Source organism: Musa acuminata, chromosome BXJ2-8, assembly GCF_036884655.1.
Source record: "Musa acuminata AAA Group cultivar baxijiao chromosome BXJ2-8, Cavendish_Baxijiao_AAA, whole genome shotgun sequence".
In the NCBI taxonomy this organism is placed as follows: domain Eukaryota; kingdom Viridiplantae; phylum Streptophyta; class Magnoliopsida; order Zingiberales; family Musaceae; genus Musa; species Musa acuminata.
The window spans coordinates 44,609,371-44,624,078 of NC_088345.1; the positions used below are offsets into that span (position 1 = coordinate 44,609,371).

The window sequence follows — 14,708 nt, forward strand, 5'->3', positions numbered from 1 at the left end:
TCATATTCAATAAATAGTTAAAAAATACAGAAATTGATATATAAATGACCCTTAAATAAATAAAAGGAATAAAAAAGAAAAGTCTCCAATGGGTACTCATCACACGAACACACACGCAATCAATCCCCACCAGTGACTATGTAGACTGGGGATCTGCTGCACGGACGCAGTACCACTTCATTAAGTCCCGTCCTCGCCATGATCGGTGTTTGAAGAGGAAACGTACGTTTGCAGCAACACAATCATGTATTCTCTCACCTAAAGCTTCCATTCCCCAGTCGTATTCATCTAATTTGGCAAACAATGACAAGTCAACAGCGTTTGCATCTCGATCACAAAATGAGAATTTTGGTTGGCTCTTTCTCTCTCCTCCGCCTCTTCTTCTTCTTCTTCTCCCTTTTCTTGCACACACACCACTGAAGCAATCGAATGGCGGTATCTTACAAACGGCAACGATTGAAGGTCATGTTCATCTGACAAAGTCAAATTAAAAGTCACCTAATTTACTGTTATCATGTGAAGTCATATTCCATGCGTACAACCGTTGACCAAATATCTCACGTGTTCAACAGGAGCACCGACCGTTGCATGATTAGTGATCTTCCAGTCTCAGAACCTCGATTCCGGCCAATTCTCCGGTTCTTCCTTCGCATCCATGGCAGAGCAGCAGGAGGAGGAAGCTCCATTTGGGGCGTCGGATGAACGTGGCCGGCCTGCGCACCGCTTGAAGCAACTGGTGGTTGATGGCTAGATTCCGTAGTCTGTACTGCTTTACGTGTTGGCGCGATGCTAAGATCACGTTGCTTTTAATACCCATGCAGTACCGCACGACGGCGACCCTCCCCCAGCCAGTTGGGGGTCTCCTTCCCTGCCTTCAATTAGGGTCTCGCAGTGATCCCCAGGCTAATCCATCAGCTCCTACTTCATTATTCATGATGATTGGCCTCACGAATAATAATTGAGTCAACCAGCTTGTGTATCGCAACCAGAGCAATCGATTGAATGAAACCCAAACGAGAAACTGTTGGGTTGATAGTCCATATTCAACCCATGTGGGTTAGAACAGTCTACAGTCCACATTTTCTTTTAATCTAATCCTAATTAAGATCAGGGGTATGATGATTACGTTTTAAAAGCAGAAAAAAAGTTATAAAAAGACAACAACGAGATAGATCTTTAGGCTACGAGTTTTCAAAGAGAAGAAGGAGAACAAGACAGAAAAGGAAGAGAAAGAAAGGGAAGAAGACAAGGACAATGCAGAGAGATTGTTCTCAATCATCTAGCAGTGTTCTCATCTCAGATTAGATCAAATCTACAGTAGACTCTTGCTGTGATTACTTAGGGAGGTTTTAGATATTGTGGACAGTGACGTGATCCTTGTATCCCAATTATTCTCTTGTGGTTGTTGCTAGGGTTTTGGACAAGAGATTGAGATTTGTATATTCATTATTCTCATAATGGATTATCTCTAGTTTACCCCGTGGTTTTTACCCTTCACATTGAAGGGATTTTCCACGTATATTTTGGTGTTTTGTTTGATTGTGTTTCCATTTTATTCCGCTGTATATTATGATTTTTAGTATTTGTTCATATATAAAAGTTATTTCTCTTTATATCCCCATCAGAAACACCATTGCTTCTGCTTCTCTCGATACGACGAGCGGTGTGCGCAACAATTACCGGCCTTTTCCTCTCGATTTGAAGGGATGGACAACCGAACAATCACCCTGCGATCCACTGGTCCGTCTAAAGAGAAGACCGCTTTGCAGAGGAAACGCGGCAAAAGGAGGATATGCAGTAGCAGCTGGAAGAAAGAAACCCGGTCGAAATGAATTATGTTCTCTTCCCCTGACGTGCAGAACCGTCAACAGTATTCAGCTCTCCACGGAGAGCTTCGAGTCGTTTCGAGACAACGAAAGGAAGCAAGTGCTTGTCTCTGACATCAATCGGTCCTCGGATTGCGCAGTTGATGCGGCAAAGACGAGGATTAGTTGTTACGTTATTGTCAAACGACCAACACTCCTGCGAACCACTTCAAATATGGAATCGTGATCCATAGCACTCGCACGCATGCCTCATTGTTACAGAGAGTTGGCGATCATTGGAACTCTGCTTGTACTCAAAGCTCTCTGTCTTGCTGCCACCATCAATGGCGTAACAGATCACGGCACATCACAGCATGAACGCTCTGTTTCCCTCTATGGAGTGCGCAATCCATCACAGGTGACAAAAACCATATTGGCAATAGTTTGTATCAGATATTGGACTTTTGATTGAATGAAAGAAAGAGCACCGTCCGATTCCTTCTTATTCGAACTTAATCAAAATTAATGGATATCATAAGAATTTTGAAGGATAGGCGGAAAGAATTCGTGTAGCCAAGAAAGAAAAGCTGAAATATATAGAGAAGCAGCAGAACGCTAAATTCCCAGAAGATTGATCTTTCATTCTAGAAGAAGTGATGCGACTTCATATGAAAACAACGAGGAGTTCATGGAATCTTGTCTTGGAAGGAGGAAAGAAAAAAAAAAATTGAAGGAGAACGAGCTCGGAAAGATCAGCAACAACTTGCCTGTCTGCTTCACGAGCTCCGCTATCGTACAAGGACGGACTTGATAGAACGGGATGCAAGTGACACATGTACAGTATCGGAGGAATGCAACCCACGAGGAGTGGACGGGACCGCATGGACTCCGCTATTCTCTCTGCCTTCCACTTTCTTCTACGATGAGGATAGGAAGGGTGCACACGGCCACGGTTCAACTTTTCCTTGGGGCTGAAAACATGACGTTCTCAGAAACGGTGAAAAGAAGCCTTCAGATGGTTTGGGTCCCGTAGATTGACGTACGAGGAAAAGCCTGTACCCTGCGGGGACCGGAACATCAAATCCTTATCGTCCTTCCACTCTCGCCACCGGAGTGCCCCACTGAGTGCGAGCGGCCCCCGCGGCGATGCCGACCGAGCATCTCTCCCATTCCCATTACCACCCTCCGCAGTCGGTTCCTCTCCCTTAAACCTCGAAGAAAGCAAGAAGAACAGGAAGAAGTAGCCGGCCACGATACCGATACTTGCTGGCCATGTCCACCCCCTCCGGCTCCCCTCTCACGGCCACCCCCGCCGCCCAGTCCACTCCCTCCCCCGCCAACACGTCACAGCCCCCGCCAACCCCTTCCTCCTCGTCTCCACCGCTGCCCTCCGGCCGAGCTCCACCCATCCCCCGTCCACCTTTACCACCCGATCCTCTGTCTGCCCCGTTTTCTCCGTCGCCATCGTCGACGAGCTCGGTCTCGACCTCACTTGTGGTCGGAGTCACGGTGGGTGGGCTGGTGATCCTCTTGCTGCTAAGCTTTATCTGCGTCTGCTGTTGGATAAAGAAGCGCCCGCCGCCGCCCCATTACTACGGAGCTCCCCCGCCGCCCCCACCGCCTCACTACTACGGACCTCTCCCGCCGCCTCCACCGGCACGAAAAGGTTCCATCTACTACTCCAGAAATAGCCCAAAATCTATAACGAAACCTTTCTTTAGATAAAGTCTTCAGATAGCCCAAATCTTTAGATTAGATCTCTCTGATACTCCACAATTCACATTTGTGTAAGTTTATATGTTTGTGAGTTCCGCTTGATATGATATATGCAATTCTGGATGCATTACAAAATGGCATTCCATTAATGTAATCCCCAACAAGTAGTAGTAATCTTGGAAGGATGAATCGATGTCATGACATCCTCCTCACTTCCGGTTGAGACCCTAAAGAGGATTGTTATGGCTGCGTCTCTTACTATTTTTCCTCACTGGTTTTAGCATAGTGTTGCTGTCTTTTCTCAGTGTTCTATGATTTCTAAATGACAAAAGATATTTGGGTGCTTTCAGATGAATGGTATGGCCAGCATCGGCAACAATATGGTCCACCTCGAGCATATCATTTTGTCAAAGGTCCACCGGGACCTCCACCACCACCACCGCCGCCGCCGCCGTTGGCTTTGCGTCCTCCACGCCCACCAAGCCATTTGCCACCTCCACCTATGATAAGCAGCAGTGGAGGTCTGGGGTCCAATAATTCTGGCGCTGAGGATCCACCGACTCCATCCGCCGGCGGTGCACTCGGCTTCTCGAAAAGCACCTTCACTTATGAAGAACTGGCTATGGCAACAGATGATTTCTCCGACGCTAATCTCCTCGGACAAGGTGGATTTGGCTATGTTCACAGAGGGGCGCTTGCCGACGGCAAGGATGTCGCAATCAAACAATTGAAACCAGGTAGCGGACAGGGTGAGCGTGAATTCCAGGCAGAGGTTGAGATCATTAGTCGTGTGCATCACAAGCATCTGGTCTCATTGGTTGGATACTGCATTTCTGGAGGCAAGAGGCTGCTTGTTTATGAATTTGTTCCTAACAACACCTTGGGGTTCCATCTGCATGGTAAGCCATCATACCATTTTGTCAGCTGCTGCCATTAGACATAGCTTGAGCTATATAGTTCTTCTAGATCTTCCTACATGTATTCAGATGACAGTGGCCGATAAGCAGGCATTTTTTTCGGATTTGTGCATGAAACATGATTAGTCCTATCCATTAAGTACTCTGTTGATTGTGATGAACCCTGTAAAACATTTAATAGATGTTTGATCTGTACAATGTATTTGGATTAGGACCCTGCAATTCTGTAAGATTTCTTCCTGGAAAATGTAGTAAACAAGAGTAAGATTTCCTCCTTTGAATTACTATTGACGGCTGGATTCTATTCTATCATCTAAAAGCACTTCGTTTTCTAGGGAAAGGTCAGCCAACAATGGAATGGTCTATACGATTGAGAATTGCACTGGGATCTGCAAAGGGATTGGCATATCTTCACGAGGACTGTGAGTGTTTGTTCTCTTTTTGCATGCCTCATTAAACTCTTTTAGGTTTTGATTTGCTTGACTTTGTTCCTTATTGTTATTTACATTCGCAGGCCACCCTAAAATTATTCACCGCGATATTAAAGCATCCAACATTCTTCTTGACTACAAATATGAGGCAAAGGTAAACAATCACCTCTCACATTCTGCTTTAAGCACCAGGCAATTTATCTCCTGTAAATAATTAGGCTCAGGAACATACTACTGCAATTGATCTCCTGAGAGCAGTAATGTAATCTGCGAAACTCTGGGTTTTGGAAAGCTTTGATGTTCTTCATTTGTCTCAGTTCTCAAATATTGCTCTTTTTTCTTTTCGTGCCGATGACTCTGTTCAAGTGGACAAACAACTTAGTTGAAGGCATTCTGATTGTGCTCCTGTCTTGTTATACCTCAAGGCAAGAAACATAAATAAAACTCTGGTTGTGCTATATGTTCATGCTTCGACATGCAAACAATGCCCCTTTTTTCGCCTGAAACCTTCACAATCAAGCAGCAACATTTATTTCATCCACTAGTCTGTCCATGAAAACAGAACGTTAATTTCATTAAAATTTGATTTTCTGATTTGCAGGTTGCAGATTTTGGGCTTGCAAAATTTGCTTCTGATACCGACACCCACATTTCGACGCGAGTCATGGGAACCTTTGGGTATGCTTCATCTTGACTCATCTCAATTTGCTTTATAATCTCGGACTCACTTTTATAGATTAGGGACTTCAGATCATGTGTTCGTCTTTGCTCTTTCACTTATTTCCTGCCTGTGTTGAAATGTGGATTATAACAGCACACGATCGAAAATTGTTTCTTTGGTGATATTTCAGCAAAATTGAAAATGATGTAGTGATTGGATTAGCTCCTATACTGTAGCAAGAATGAAGCTTTTGAATGAAGATTGGATTAGATTAGCTCCTGCTATCTTTGCCGCTGCAAATTAACCTGCAAGCTCAAAAATTCTTGCAGTTATCTGGCACCTGAATATGCAACTTCAGGCAAACTCACCGACAAATCAGATGTCTTTTCATTCGGTGTCATGCTTCTGGAGCTAATCACCGGGCGGCGCCCCATTGATTCATCCCAAACTTTCACGGATGAAAGCTTGGTCGACTGGGTCGGTGTATCATTCATGTTCCTCTGCTTAATTACCTTCCGCAACCAATTCTTAGATTTGCTTGTCAGTCCTGCAGGCGAGACCGCTGCTTGCTCGAGCGCTAGATGATGGCAACTACGACGCCCTTGTCGATCCAAGGTTGGGAAAGAAGTATAACCTTAGTGAGATGGCCCGCATGGTTTCCTGTGCTGCTGCTTGTGTGCGCCATTCGGCACGGCGCCGGCCAAGGATGAGCCAGGTGCTGTTTCTTGATCTCTTCTCTGCACAGAATCTGCACTTGTTTCTTGACTCAGAATGCGGCTTTTCCTAATCCCGGAGAGTGCAACCGATCAGATCGCCCGAGCTCTAGAAGGAGATACGTGCCTTGAGGATTTGAACGAAGGCATCAGACCAGGTCACAGCATGTACCACACTTCCTATGGCAGCTCCGACTACGATTCTGGCCAGTACGGGGAAGACATCAGAGAGTTTAGGAAAATGGTAATGGGGACTGAAGAGTACGCCACCGGCGAATCCATCATGCCCACCGCCGAGTATGCTCAGAATCCATCGACGTCGAGCAGCGAAGGTCGACACACGCAGGAAATAGAGATGGGGAAGAAGAAAGACGTGAGCGAGAAAGGTGGCTGAGGCACGCGGTTTTGGGACTACTTTTACGGGTCTTTCATTTCATGCATGTTTGTGACCTTTTACATCGGAGTATCGACGAGCACCCACAAGGTTTATGCTCATGAACAAGACGGAGAGAGTGAAGCATGTGAGAGAGGATGGCCACTTGGATTTGCCATGATAGAAGATGAACGAATCATTAATTTCTTCTGTAGCCATAAGAATCAGTAATTTCTCATCTAATTAAGTAGGTTTTACTTGATGATGCTCTGATTCTGATTAGTCCTATAAATTTATGCTCAGAACAAAAATTTACGTTAATGCGGTCATTATTCCCTCAAACTGTCCGCCAAATAAGTATCTATCGAGTATTCATAACGTTGCTCATCCACGAGAACAGACACAGATCTCCGCCGCGTCAGCTCGCTGCGTGTGTACGATCTAAGAAAAGGAGGGTTAAGGTCTTCATGAATTGGGGGTAATCGTGGCTTCTCAGCTCGGGGTCTTGTCGGCGGGTCCCACAAAAACTGTCGCAAGCGCCAAGCGGGTACGGACCGGCGGGGTGGGAAATGCGTCGCGTCATTATAATTATGATACAAGGAAGGAAGAGGCCGACGTCATCGTCATCAGTTGTGATTTGGGGGGTCCTAAAATTGGGTTCTCGACTTCTCTTCTCCCCCGATTCGGGCAACGGTTTCTGGGCCGCGTGGCGACGAAGGAAACCCTAGATCGCTAGGCTTCGATCCTCCTTGCCTCCGCGGGATCCGAATCCATGGCGTCCCGAAGGCGAATGCTCCTCAAAGTTATCATCCTCGGGGACAGCGGGTGAGATCTCCATCCTCTTCGTTCTTCAGGAAGAAAAAGTGCCTTTTCCTGTGTTCTCGAGCCGTTACTTAATCGTGATTGTGTTCTTTGACAGGGTCGGGAAGACATCTCTGATGAATCAGTAAGACTCTCCGACGGCTTCTTGCTTTTGCGTTCCTTCTTTTCTTCTTCTTTAGATTTTAGTTTCCAATAAAAAGGTTTGTTCTTCTAATGGTGGATGATTTGGGGTTGAATGCTATATTTATATATATTCACATAACAGGTACGTGAACAAGAAGTTCAGTAACCAGTATAAGGCGACCATCGGAGCTGATTTCTTGACTAAAGAAGTTCAGATCGATGACAGATTGTTCACATTGCAGGTTGCTTCTGTTGATCCTCTTCCTTGCTTGTTTCCTAAGCACAATAGTGGCTCATGGTCATAGGATCCAAGTTGGTTTCTGGCTGGATTTCCATAGGCACTATGCTCCCTTTGTCTGACATGAATCGTTGTTTTCATTCAAGGTTGTATTTTGTGATTCTTCGATGAAGATAAATGATACATTCCATAGTGCTCGGGTGGAGTGGGGATGTTGGCTCATACATTTGCAAATAAAACTAATGTTCGGAGAAATCATCATCAATGTTTTTTATTTAATTATCCTGTTTTGCTTTGGTAAGAATTTAAAACCATTGATCATGTCTCATCTAATAAAGTAAACTTTAGATGCACCGACACCGATCTTTAAAAATTGAAGGTATCAAAGAGAAAAGTCCTACTTCTCCACATGTTGGATTTGACCCAATCTATCTCACTTTATAGCTTAGCTTTTTGATGCAATGACACTGATAATAAATCTACTTTTAAGTTGATTTTTTTTCTCCCGTTTCGAGTCTTTTACTGTTTATCGTCAAAGTAAATTTCTATAGGTTCACTTTCTGATATTTTCCTTTTCAGATATGGGACACAGCAGGACAGGAGAGGTTCCAGAGTCTCGGTGTGGCTTTCTATCGCGGAGCTGATTGTTGTGTCCTTGTGTATGATGTTAATGTCATGAAATCATTTGATAATTTGAATAATTGGCGTGAGGAATTTCTGATTCAGGTAACTGATGTTTGACTCTCTTGATTGATCTAGAAAACAACACATGAAAAATTTATATGCACATGCTCATCCAATATTGAATTTTCAGGCTAGCCCTTCTGACCCTGAGAACTTCCCTTTCATAGTGTTGGGTAACAAGATCGATATTGATGGTGGCAACAGCCGAGTGGTAAGATGACTTTTCCTTTATTTTCTTACGTAAGAAACAAAATGTTTGATATAATAGTCTCAGTTGTCTTCTACTCGAGTTATGCGATGGGCCCAAACAAACAGAATACGTCGAAGAGATAGATGGTTGTCATGGAACCATATCTAGATCAATGCGGTGGACTAGTAGATGCTAATATTTGGCTGGACTGAGTCTTGATGTGGCACCCTGTGATCTGGTACTGTGTGTTTTATCGTGCGTTAACCTGTCTCGGGAATTTTCAGGTCTCCCAGAAAAAGGCCAAGGCATGGTGTGCATCAAAGGGGAACATCCCCTACTTTGAGACGTCAGCTAAAGAAGGATTCAACGTCGAAGCTGCTTTCCAGTGTATTGCACAGAATGCTCTCAAGAATGAACCAGAGGAAGATATGTGAGTAGCTTTCTTATCATCTGTCGACACCTCTGAATTCCTAGTAGAATAACCATTTACGCTGCACACACATCAGTACACATCACCGGCCTTTAAATTTTCCTCTCAAACCTAAAAGTTGCAGTTAGATGTTGATCTGTTTATTATCCAAACCCCATGACATTGATCTGTTTATTATCCAAACTTTTACGTCATACAGGTTGTTTGTATATTTAACGTTCCGATTTAATAGTATGGCTTGTTTATCTAACTCGCAATTTTGAGACTTAGGTTTGTTTATTTTTTTACTCTGGTTGTGGAGCTAATTGTCATCTTTTTTTTTTGATGATGATGAAGATATCTTCCTGATACCATTGATGTCTCGGGTGGTGCAAGACAGCAGCAATCATCTGGTTGCGAATGCTAGATGGAATTCGTTCGTGTTGCTCTTTCAAAATTTGTCACCTCACCAATTTAATCCTATCGTTGCAACATCACTTGTAATTTGTGCCATATTCTATGGTGATTGGTTCTTGTTCTTTCTGGGATGTTCTTCCCCTGTTTATTTATATGTCTTAGCTTCAAGGATCATCGACTTGATTGTACCCCATGAATATGGTTGCCGAATTTTATCAGCCTCTGTGCAATCTTTTGCACGCGTCCAATGTCATTTGAGTTCCTTTTTACCTCTCAGCTATATATATATATATATATATATATATATATATATATATATATATATATATATATATATACACACACACACAAACGTTCTTACACCCCAGGTGGCTGGTGGCTTTCCCTGGAGTTCCGCGAGACTTGAGATATTTAAATGGCCGCGAGAGACTCGCAATGGTGATGTGAGACGAAGACAGATCCTCAACTGCACTTTGCCACGAGAAAAATAGAAGCTGTATGAAGATGCTGGTACAGGAATTTGCAACTGCCGAACCATTTCAAATTTCCTTCTCTCTATGGGAAAAAGAAAAAATAGTATTATCATTCGAAAAACAATCAGTCAGCTTGGCCACATAATAACTGTCCGTAACCAAATGATGAAAACAATCAAGGGTATCCATCCGAGTGGCCGAACGGAGCAGGGGTTCATACCGTCTTGCCGATACAGAATAGAATTTACATAGCATTCGATGATTTCAAGAGGCATATTGCTCTTTCTTCTTCTTTCTTTTTATTCTGTAAAACGGACGGTGTGATGGCTCTCAAAAGGGGACACCATCATCGTCATCAGCTCTGACTCTTCTTATTTTCCAAGGATCGAAAGGACGTAAACCACTGCTTCCAGGGAGCATCCCCTTGTTGCTCGATCCAAGACAAGAAGGAGCTATCTAACAGGCAAAACAGATTAACATAAAGGAGTTGGTATCTCACTGGAACGAATCGGAAGTTTGCAACTTGGACGATAGGCCAAACTGTCCCACCCACGATGAGAGCCGGGAGGAAATCCCTTTTCACGTCTTCCTTCACTTGGCTTATGCTCCTTCCAGAGGCTAGCCCCATATACGAGAAAAAAATTAATAGATCCAAAGGCCCGAATATAAGCCCATCTGCCGCAACCTTTGTCGTGACAAACTTCATCGATTTTGGTTGCAGTTGAAGTCGAACTCGAATGATGCGGTCCAAGTACTCGTACCTACATAAACCAAGAAAAGAAATTGCACTAGTCAGAAAAAAGATTACACATACCAACATAGTCCAAGTACACTTCTGTCAAGAAATTCCAAGTTTTGGCACTAGTAAAACTACTTCTACACAAATTTATAGGAACATATACCTATATAAGAACCGATGGTCGGCTCCTGCAGTATGTAAACATAACACTGACCTTTTTCCCACACCTTAATGTCCTCATCTCGATAACCATGGGTCTTGTCACAACTCGAAATATCTAAAAGCAACTTCCAGAAATAATGTTTTACTAGAAAAACCAACAGGCATTACCATTCTATTGGACATATTAGAATTGTTTAATTACTATATCCTAACCTTATCGGATGGTTTACTATCTTGCCACAAGCCAAGATAGAATTGCTTCATGATGAAAGGCTTATATATTGGCTTCTTTCGACAAGTTGTTATAGCCTTGGAGGATTTGTCTCCCCTTGCAGAAGCTCCATGTATATGCCCTCTTAAAACCGAGTTCTTCATGCGACTGGGAATATTCAAATGAAGGAAACTCTCATGGAAACAGATCTAGGCTGGTCAAGTTCTATTACCCCAAAAGTTCAAATAAAAAACCATCAATTACATTCTCCATTACAGCTTTGCTGAAGGAGCTGGGTCGGAATTCAAAACAAAATTTGCATTTCTATACATCTCTTTTATTCAAAATATTCTGGGCCACAAGTAAAATTGCATCAGATGATCCCAGTGAATACAATATGCCCTTTATCTTGCTTATGCTGCTACTTCCAAAAGTTGAAATGTACCTTCTAAAGACAAAGCCTTGTCTGCAACCAAATTGAAGGAATCTATGAACAATATACGTGTGGAAGCGGCTATTTTCAGAGAACATACATGATTCCCATGACAACTTGTGCAATTCTCTCACTTAACAGAACCCCAACCTTTCTGGTGGTGGCAAAGTTCAGAACATCCAACACCGACTCAAATAATTTCCCCCAGAAAATGTAGAAAGTGCAGAATTTGGAAAACTAAAGGAAGAAGCCTATTTGAGGCGGGCATACCATCAGTTGAAAACTATGTTTAAACTACAAAGGTGTATAAACATTTTTGTCTGTGACATAATTATCTTCCATCTCATAATCAATAAATTTCTCAAAGACATTACTTTTTCTTGAAGCTTAACCAACTTTTCTACACAAGATAGGGACCAAGATACAGGAAAATTATGTGTGACCTAAATGTTTTACTTACTAAGGGGAATAGTTACTATTTATGTACTAAAGTTGAGAAAATATTATCTTTTAACAAACAGTATCTAGCTTATGTTGAAATTTCCTGCACATCTAGAATCCATCTTGGGCATCTTGAAATGCACCCTCTACATTTTGTCTACTTATTACCCACCAATCCACCAACATTTTGTCCATTTAAATAAAAAATATGTGCTCAGCCAAATGGCTACTTAAATGCACTAAAAGGGAGGGAAAAGCATCGAGTAAGCTTGGGAATATAATTTCAGCTTAGAGAAACACCTCACCTGGGCAGCTAAACTTTGTGTCATTTAATTGCAAATAGGATATATTTCTCTTGGAATTCCAAAAAAAATGTATTAGGACTGTGCCAGATAGATCGGAAATGAATAAACTGAAGCATTTAGCATGCAAAAGCAAACCGCGTGATTTCATAGTTGTGAAAAGACCTTACCAGTAATGGCCAACAGGTCCAACAAATGCAAATCCAAACATGCTCGTGGTAGCCACCCTTCTCCAGTCTATATTGATCTCCTTATTTTCTTCCTGCAAGATATACCAGATGTGCTCAAACTATCAAACAAATTTTTTGATAATTAACTAACCACACTTCCACCCCAAACTACATCCACATGATGTGACTACGGTGCCCAACATTCGACATATGACTTAACAACCAATATCAGCCATCAACTCTGGGAAGCAGAAAATGTTAAAGGACATAACCTTTTATACAGCCTAGAAACACGGAAGCATATGATGGAAATTATATATATATATGATGGAAATTATATATATATATAGAAACGTCTTGAAGAATTAGATCAAGTGGAACCATCTGGATTACAATTCTTAGAATCACAAGACAAAAGCAATAATTACAGAAGCATTTGGATGAGAAAGTTCAGGAAACAAGATGGCTCATATGTAATAGGGAATAGAATAAGCTACTGTTACAGTAGAGGGAGGAGGGAGACCATGTTAACCCATTCTTGCATGCATTTTTGTTCTACTGTGATCATTTTCATGCACAAAAAAGAGAGAGAGAGAGAGATCCAAGCTGTGTAATGTCTGTATTCTATTGTTTGTTAAGCAAAACAGATAATCCTTTTTTTATCAGGACAACAACCACACCTAGTGTAGCTGCACACAAAAATTAGCCAAGCCAGATACCAACCTCCACACATATTCATACTTAGAACCTCTTCAGATGAAGGACCCTACTACAAAATTTTCACCTTCCATGTTTCTTAACCCTTGGGAAATCTTGAAGCCCTGATAAATATCATCAATAGATTTATCTTTTATCAAGTGCAACCCAGAACACCACAAGGGAATATGTAATCCAAACATCGTTTTCTACTTTGGGATGGCTTGATGCAGGCTTCTGAAAAGGAGATCACTCATTGATTAGCTGGGTTGGACTCCATGGCCTTCTATCTGTCTGTACTTTATGGAAATAGCCATTGGCCACACCATTTGAATCTACTTTTGCTCACTGTTTACTTGCAAAAATAAAAAAAATAATCTGTAAAATGTAATTTTGGACACACATATACACCTGTTGAGCTTAGCGTTAAGAACTAGAGAGTCTGGATAAGCCATCCTGGGAAGAGGATGTTTCAGGTGTTGTATAATCACTCTATAAGGACGAATGAATTGTTTCTCTTTTATCTCTTTTAAGAAGACATAAAATCCAGCTCATCCAACACAAAAATGATTCTAAATCACGTCGAAATTTTGAACAACATCCAAAAGGTAAAGAAGTCACTAAAACAACAATGTAAATGAAATTTAGTATTCCCATCCAACTCAAACAAGCCGATCTATGATGGAGCAGAAGAAGTGTGGAGCTTTCAGAAACCAAATTATTCAATCAATCCATCTTCAATGATCGTCAGTTCATCTTCCAATCACAGTCAGCTAGCATCAGGGGTTCACCGACTCGACCGCCCGGTCGGTGGCCTTTCAGCAATAAACAAATTTGATCAAATCGAAATGTGATGGTGAATCGGAACCTTATCTATTCGCATAAAAATCACTCGATTTCCCTCAAAAACTACAGACGTTACATTATCGAAGCATCCTAATCAATAACGATCAACGAAAAGCGAGGGGAGAAAACCAAACTCAGAACTAAATCCACATATAACAAATCCAAAAGAAAATACGACTTCCACGAAACGATCGACAGAAAAGGGTGAAAAGAAAAAAGATTGGGGAAATCTAATAACCTTCTTGTCCTGCGATTGGTGCCTCAGGGTTCTCTGGGTGACCGCCTGGGCTCCAATGTCTCCCAAACCCCACAGGAAGCCAGAGCTGACAATCTGCGTCTTCACCGGGTGAACGGCGAGGCACTTCTGGTACCACCTCCACAGCTTCAACATCGAGAAGGCACGGAACGAAGACGACGGAGGGGAATGGAAGTGGGGAGGCCCGGGGTTTCTCTTATTGAATCGATGGAAAGAGGAAGGGAAGAGCCAAAAACGATAAAAGGTTACGCGAACGGGCCTCGCAGAAGTCTTTATGAAACATTTGCATTTAAGTACTTCAAAGTTCACTTATTCTTGTTTTCTACCTTTAAACTTAAGTCTAATGCATATTCCTTATCATTTCAGAAAAATTGCATATAAGTCCATCAGAAACCATTTTTCTGTTTTCATTCCTTGAAATATGGTTTTGCATAAACATCCTCGTCAAACTTAAAACACTATAAATACATATTAACCCTG

General features: G+C 42.3%; 3 protein-coding genes across 3 annotated transcripts; 2 read left to right on the plus strand and 1 right to left on the minus strand.

The window, feature by feature from the left end:
* Positions 1-3,032: 3,032 nt before the first annotated feature.
* LOC103995133 (proline-rich receptor-like protein kinase PERK1) lies at positions 3,033-6,878 on the plus strand. The gene is made up of 8 exons (XM_018829769.2): positions 3,033-3,471; positions 3,872-4,420; positions 4,774-4,860; positions 4,953-5,023; positions 5,471-5,547; positions 5,860-6,007; positions 6,084-6,245; positions 6,341-6,878. Exons 1-8 carry the CDS (start codon positions 3,078-3,080, stop codon positions 6,635-6,637), a joined length of 1,785 nt encoding a protein of 594 aa, XP_018685314.2. The 5' UTR covers positions 3,033-3,077; the 3' UTR covers positions 6,638-6,878.
* A 356-nt stretch (positions 6,879-7,234) lies between these two features.
* Positions 7,235-9,738, plus strand: LOC135619604 (ras-related protein Rab7-like). The gene is made up of 7 exons (XM_065121773.1): positions 7,235-7,441; positions 7,536-7,562; positions 7,704-7,803; positions 8,379-8,525; positions 8,614-8,694; positions 8,958-9,103; positions 9,440-9,738. Exons 1-7 carry the CDS (start codon positions 7,389-7,391, stop codon positions 9,507-9,509), a joined length of 624 nt encoding a protein of 207 aa, XP_064977845.1. The 5' UTR covers positions 7,235-7,388; the 3' UTR covers positions 9,510-9,738.
* Positions 9,739-10,057: 319 nt separating this feature from the next.
* On the minus strand, positions 10,058-14,540 carry LOC135619606 (uncharacterized). Its single transcript, XM_065121774.1, has 3 exons — positions 14,211-14,540; positions 12,431-12,522; positions 10,058-10,733 (listed from the first exon to the last, which is right to left on the minus strand). Exons 1-3 carry the CDS (start codon positions 14,361-14,363, stop codon positions 10,328-10,330), a joined length of 651 nt encoding a protein of 216 aa, XP_064977846.1. The 5' UTR covers positions 14,364-14,540; the 3' UTR covers positions 10,058-10,327.
* Between the last annotated feature and the right edge of the window lie 168 nt (positions 14,541-14,708).

Coding starts and splice junctions, on each gene's coding strand:
- LOC103995133 (XM_018829769.2), top strand. CDS start 3,078: ATGTCCACCCCCTCCGGCTCCCCTCTCACGGCCACCCCCGCCGCCCAG. Junction 3,472..3,871: donor GCCTCCACCGGCACGAAAAG/GTTCCATCTACT, acceptor GGGTGCTTTCAG/ATGAATGGTATGGCCAGCAT. Junction 6,008..6,083: donor ATGAAAGCTTGGTCGACTGG/GTCGGTGTATCA, acceptor TCAGTCCTGCAG/GCGAGACCGCTGCTTGCTCG.
- LOC135619604 (XM_065121773.1), top strand. CDS start 7,389: ATGGCGTCCCGAAGGCGAATGCTCCTCAAAGTTATCATCCTCGGGGAC. Junction 7,442..7,535: donor ATCATCCTCGGGGACAGCGG/GTGAGATCTCCA, acceptor GTTCTTTGACAG/GGTCGGGAAGACATCTCTGA. Junction 9,104..9,439: donor AATGAACCAGAGGAAGATAT/GTGAGTAGCTTT, acceptor ATGATGATGAAG/ATATCTTCCTGATACCATTG.
- LOC135619606 (XM_065121774.1), bottom strand. CDS start 14,363: ATGTTGAAGCTGTGGAGGTGGTACCAGAAGTGCCTCGCCGTTCACCCG. Junction 12,523..14,210: donor ACCAATCGCAGGACAAGAAG/GTTATTAGATTT, acceptor TATATCTTGCAG/GAAGAAAATAAGGAGATCAA. Junction 10,734..12,430: donor GGACCTGTTGGCCATTACTG/GTAAGGTCTTTT, acceptor TGGTTTATGTAG/GTACGAGTACTTGGACCGCA.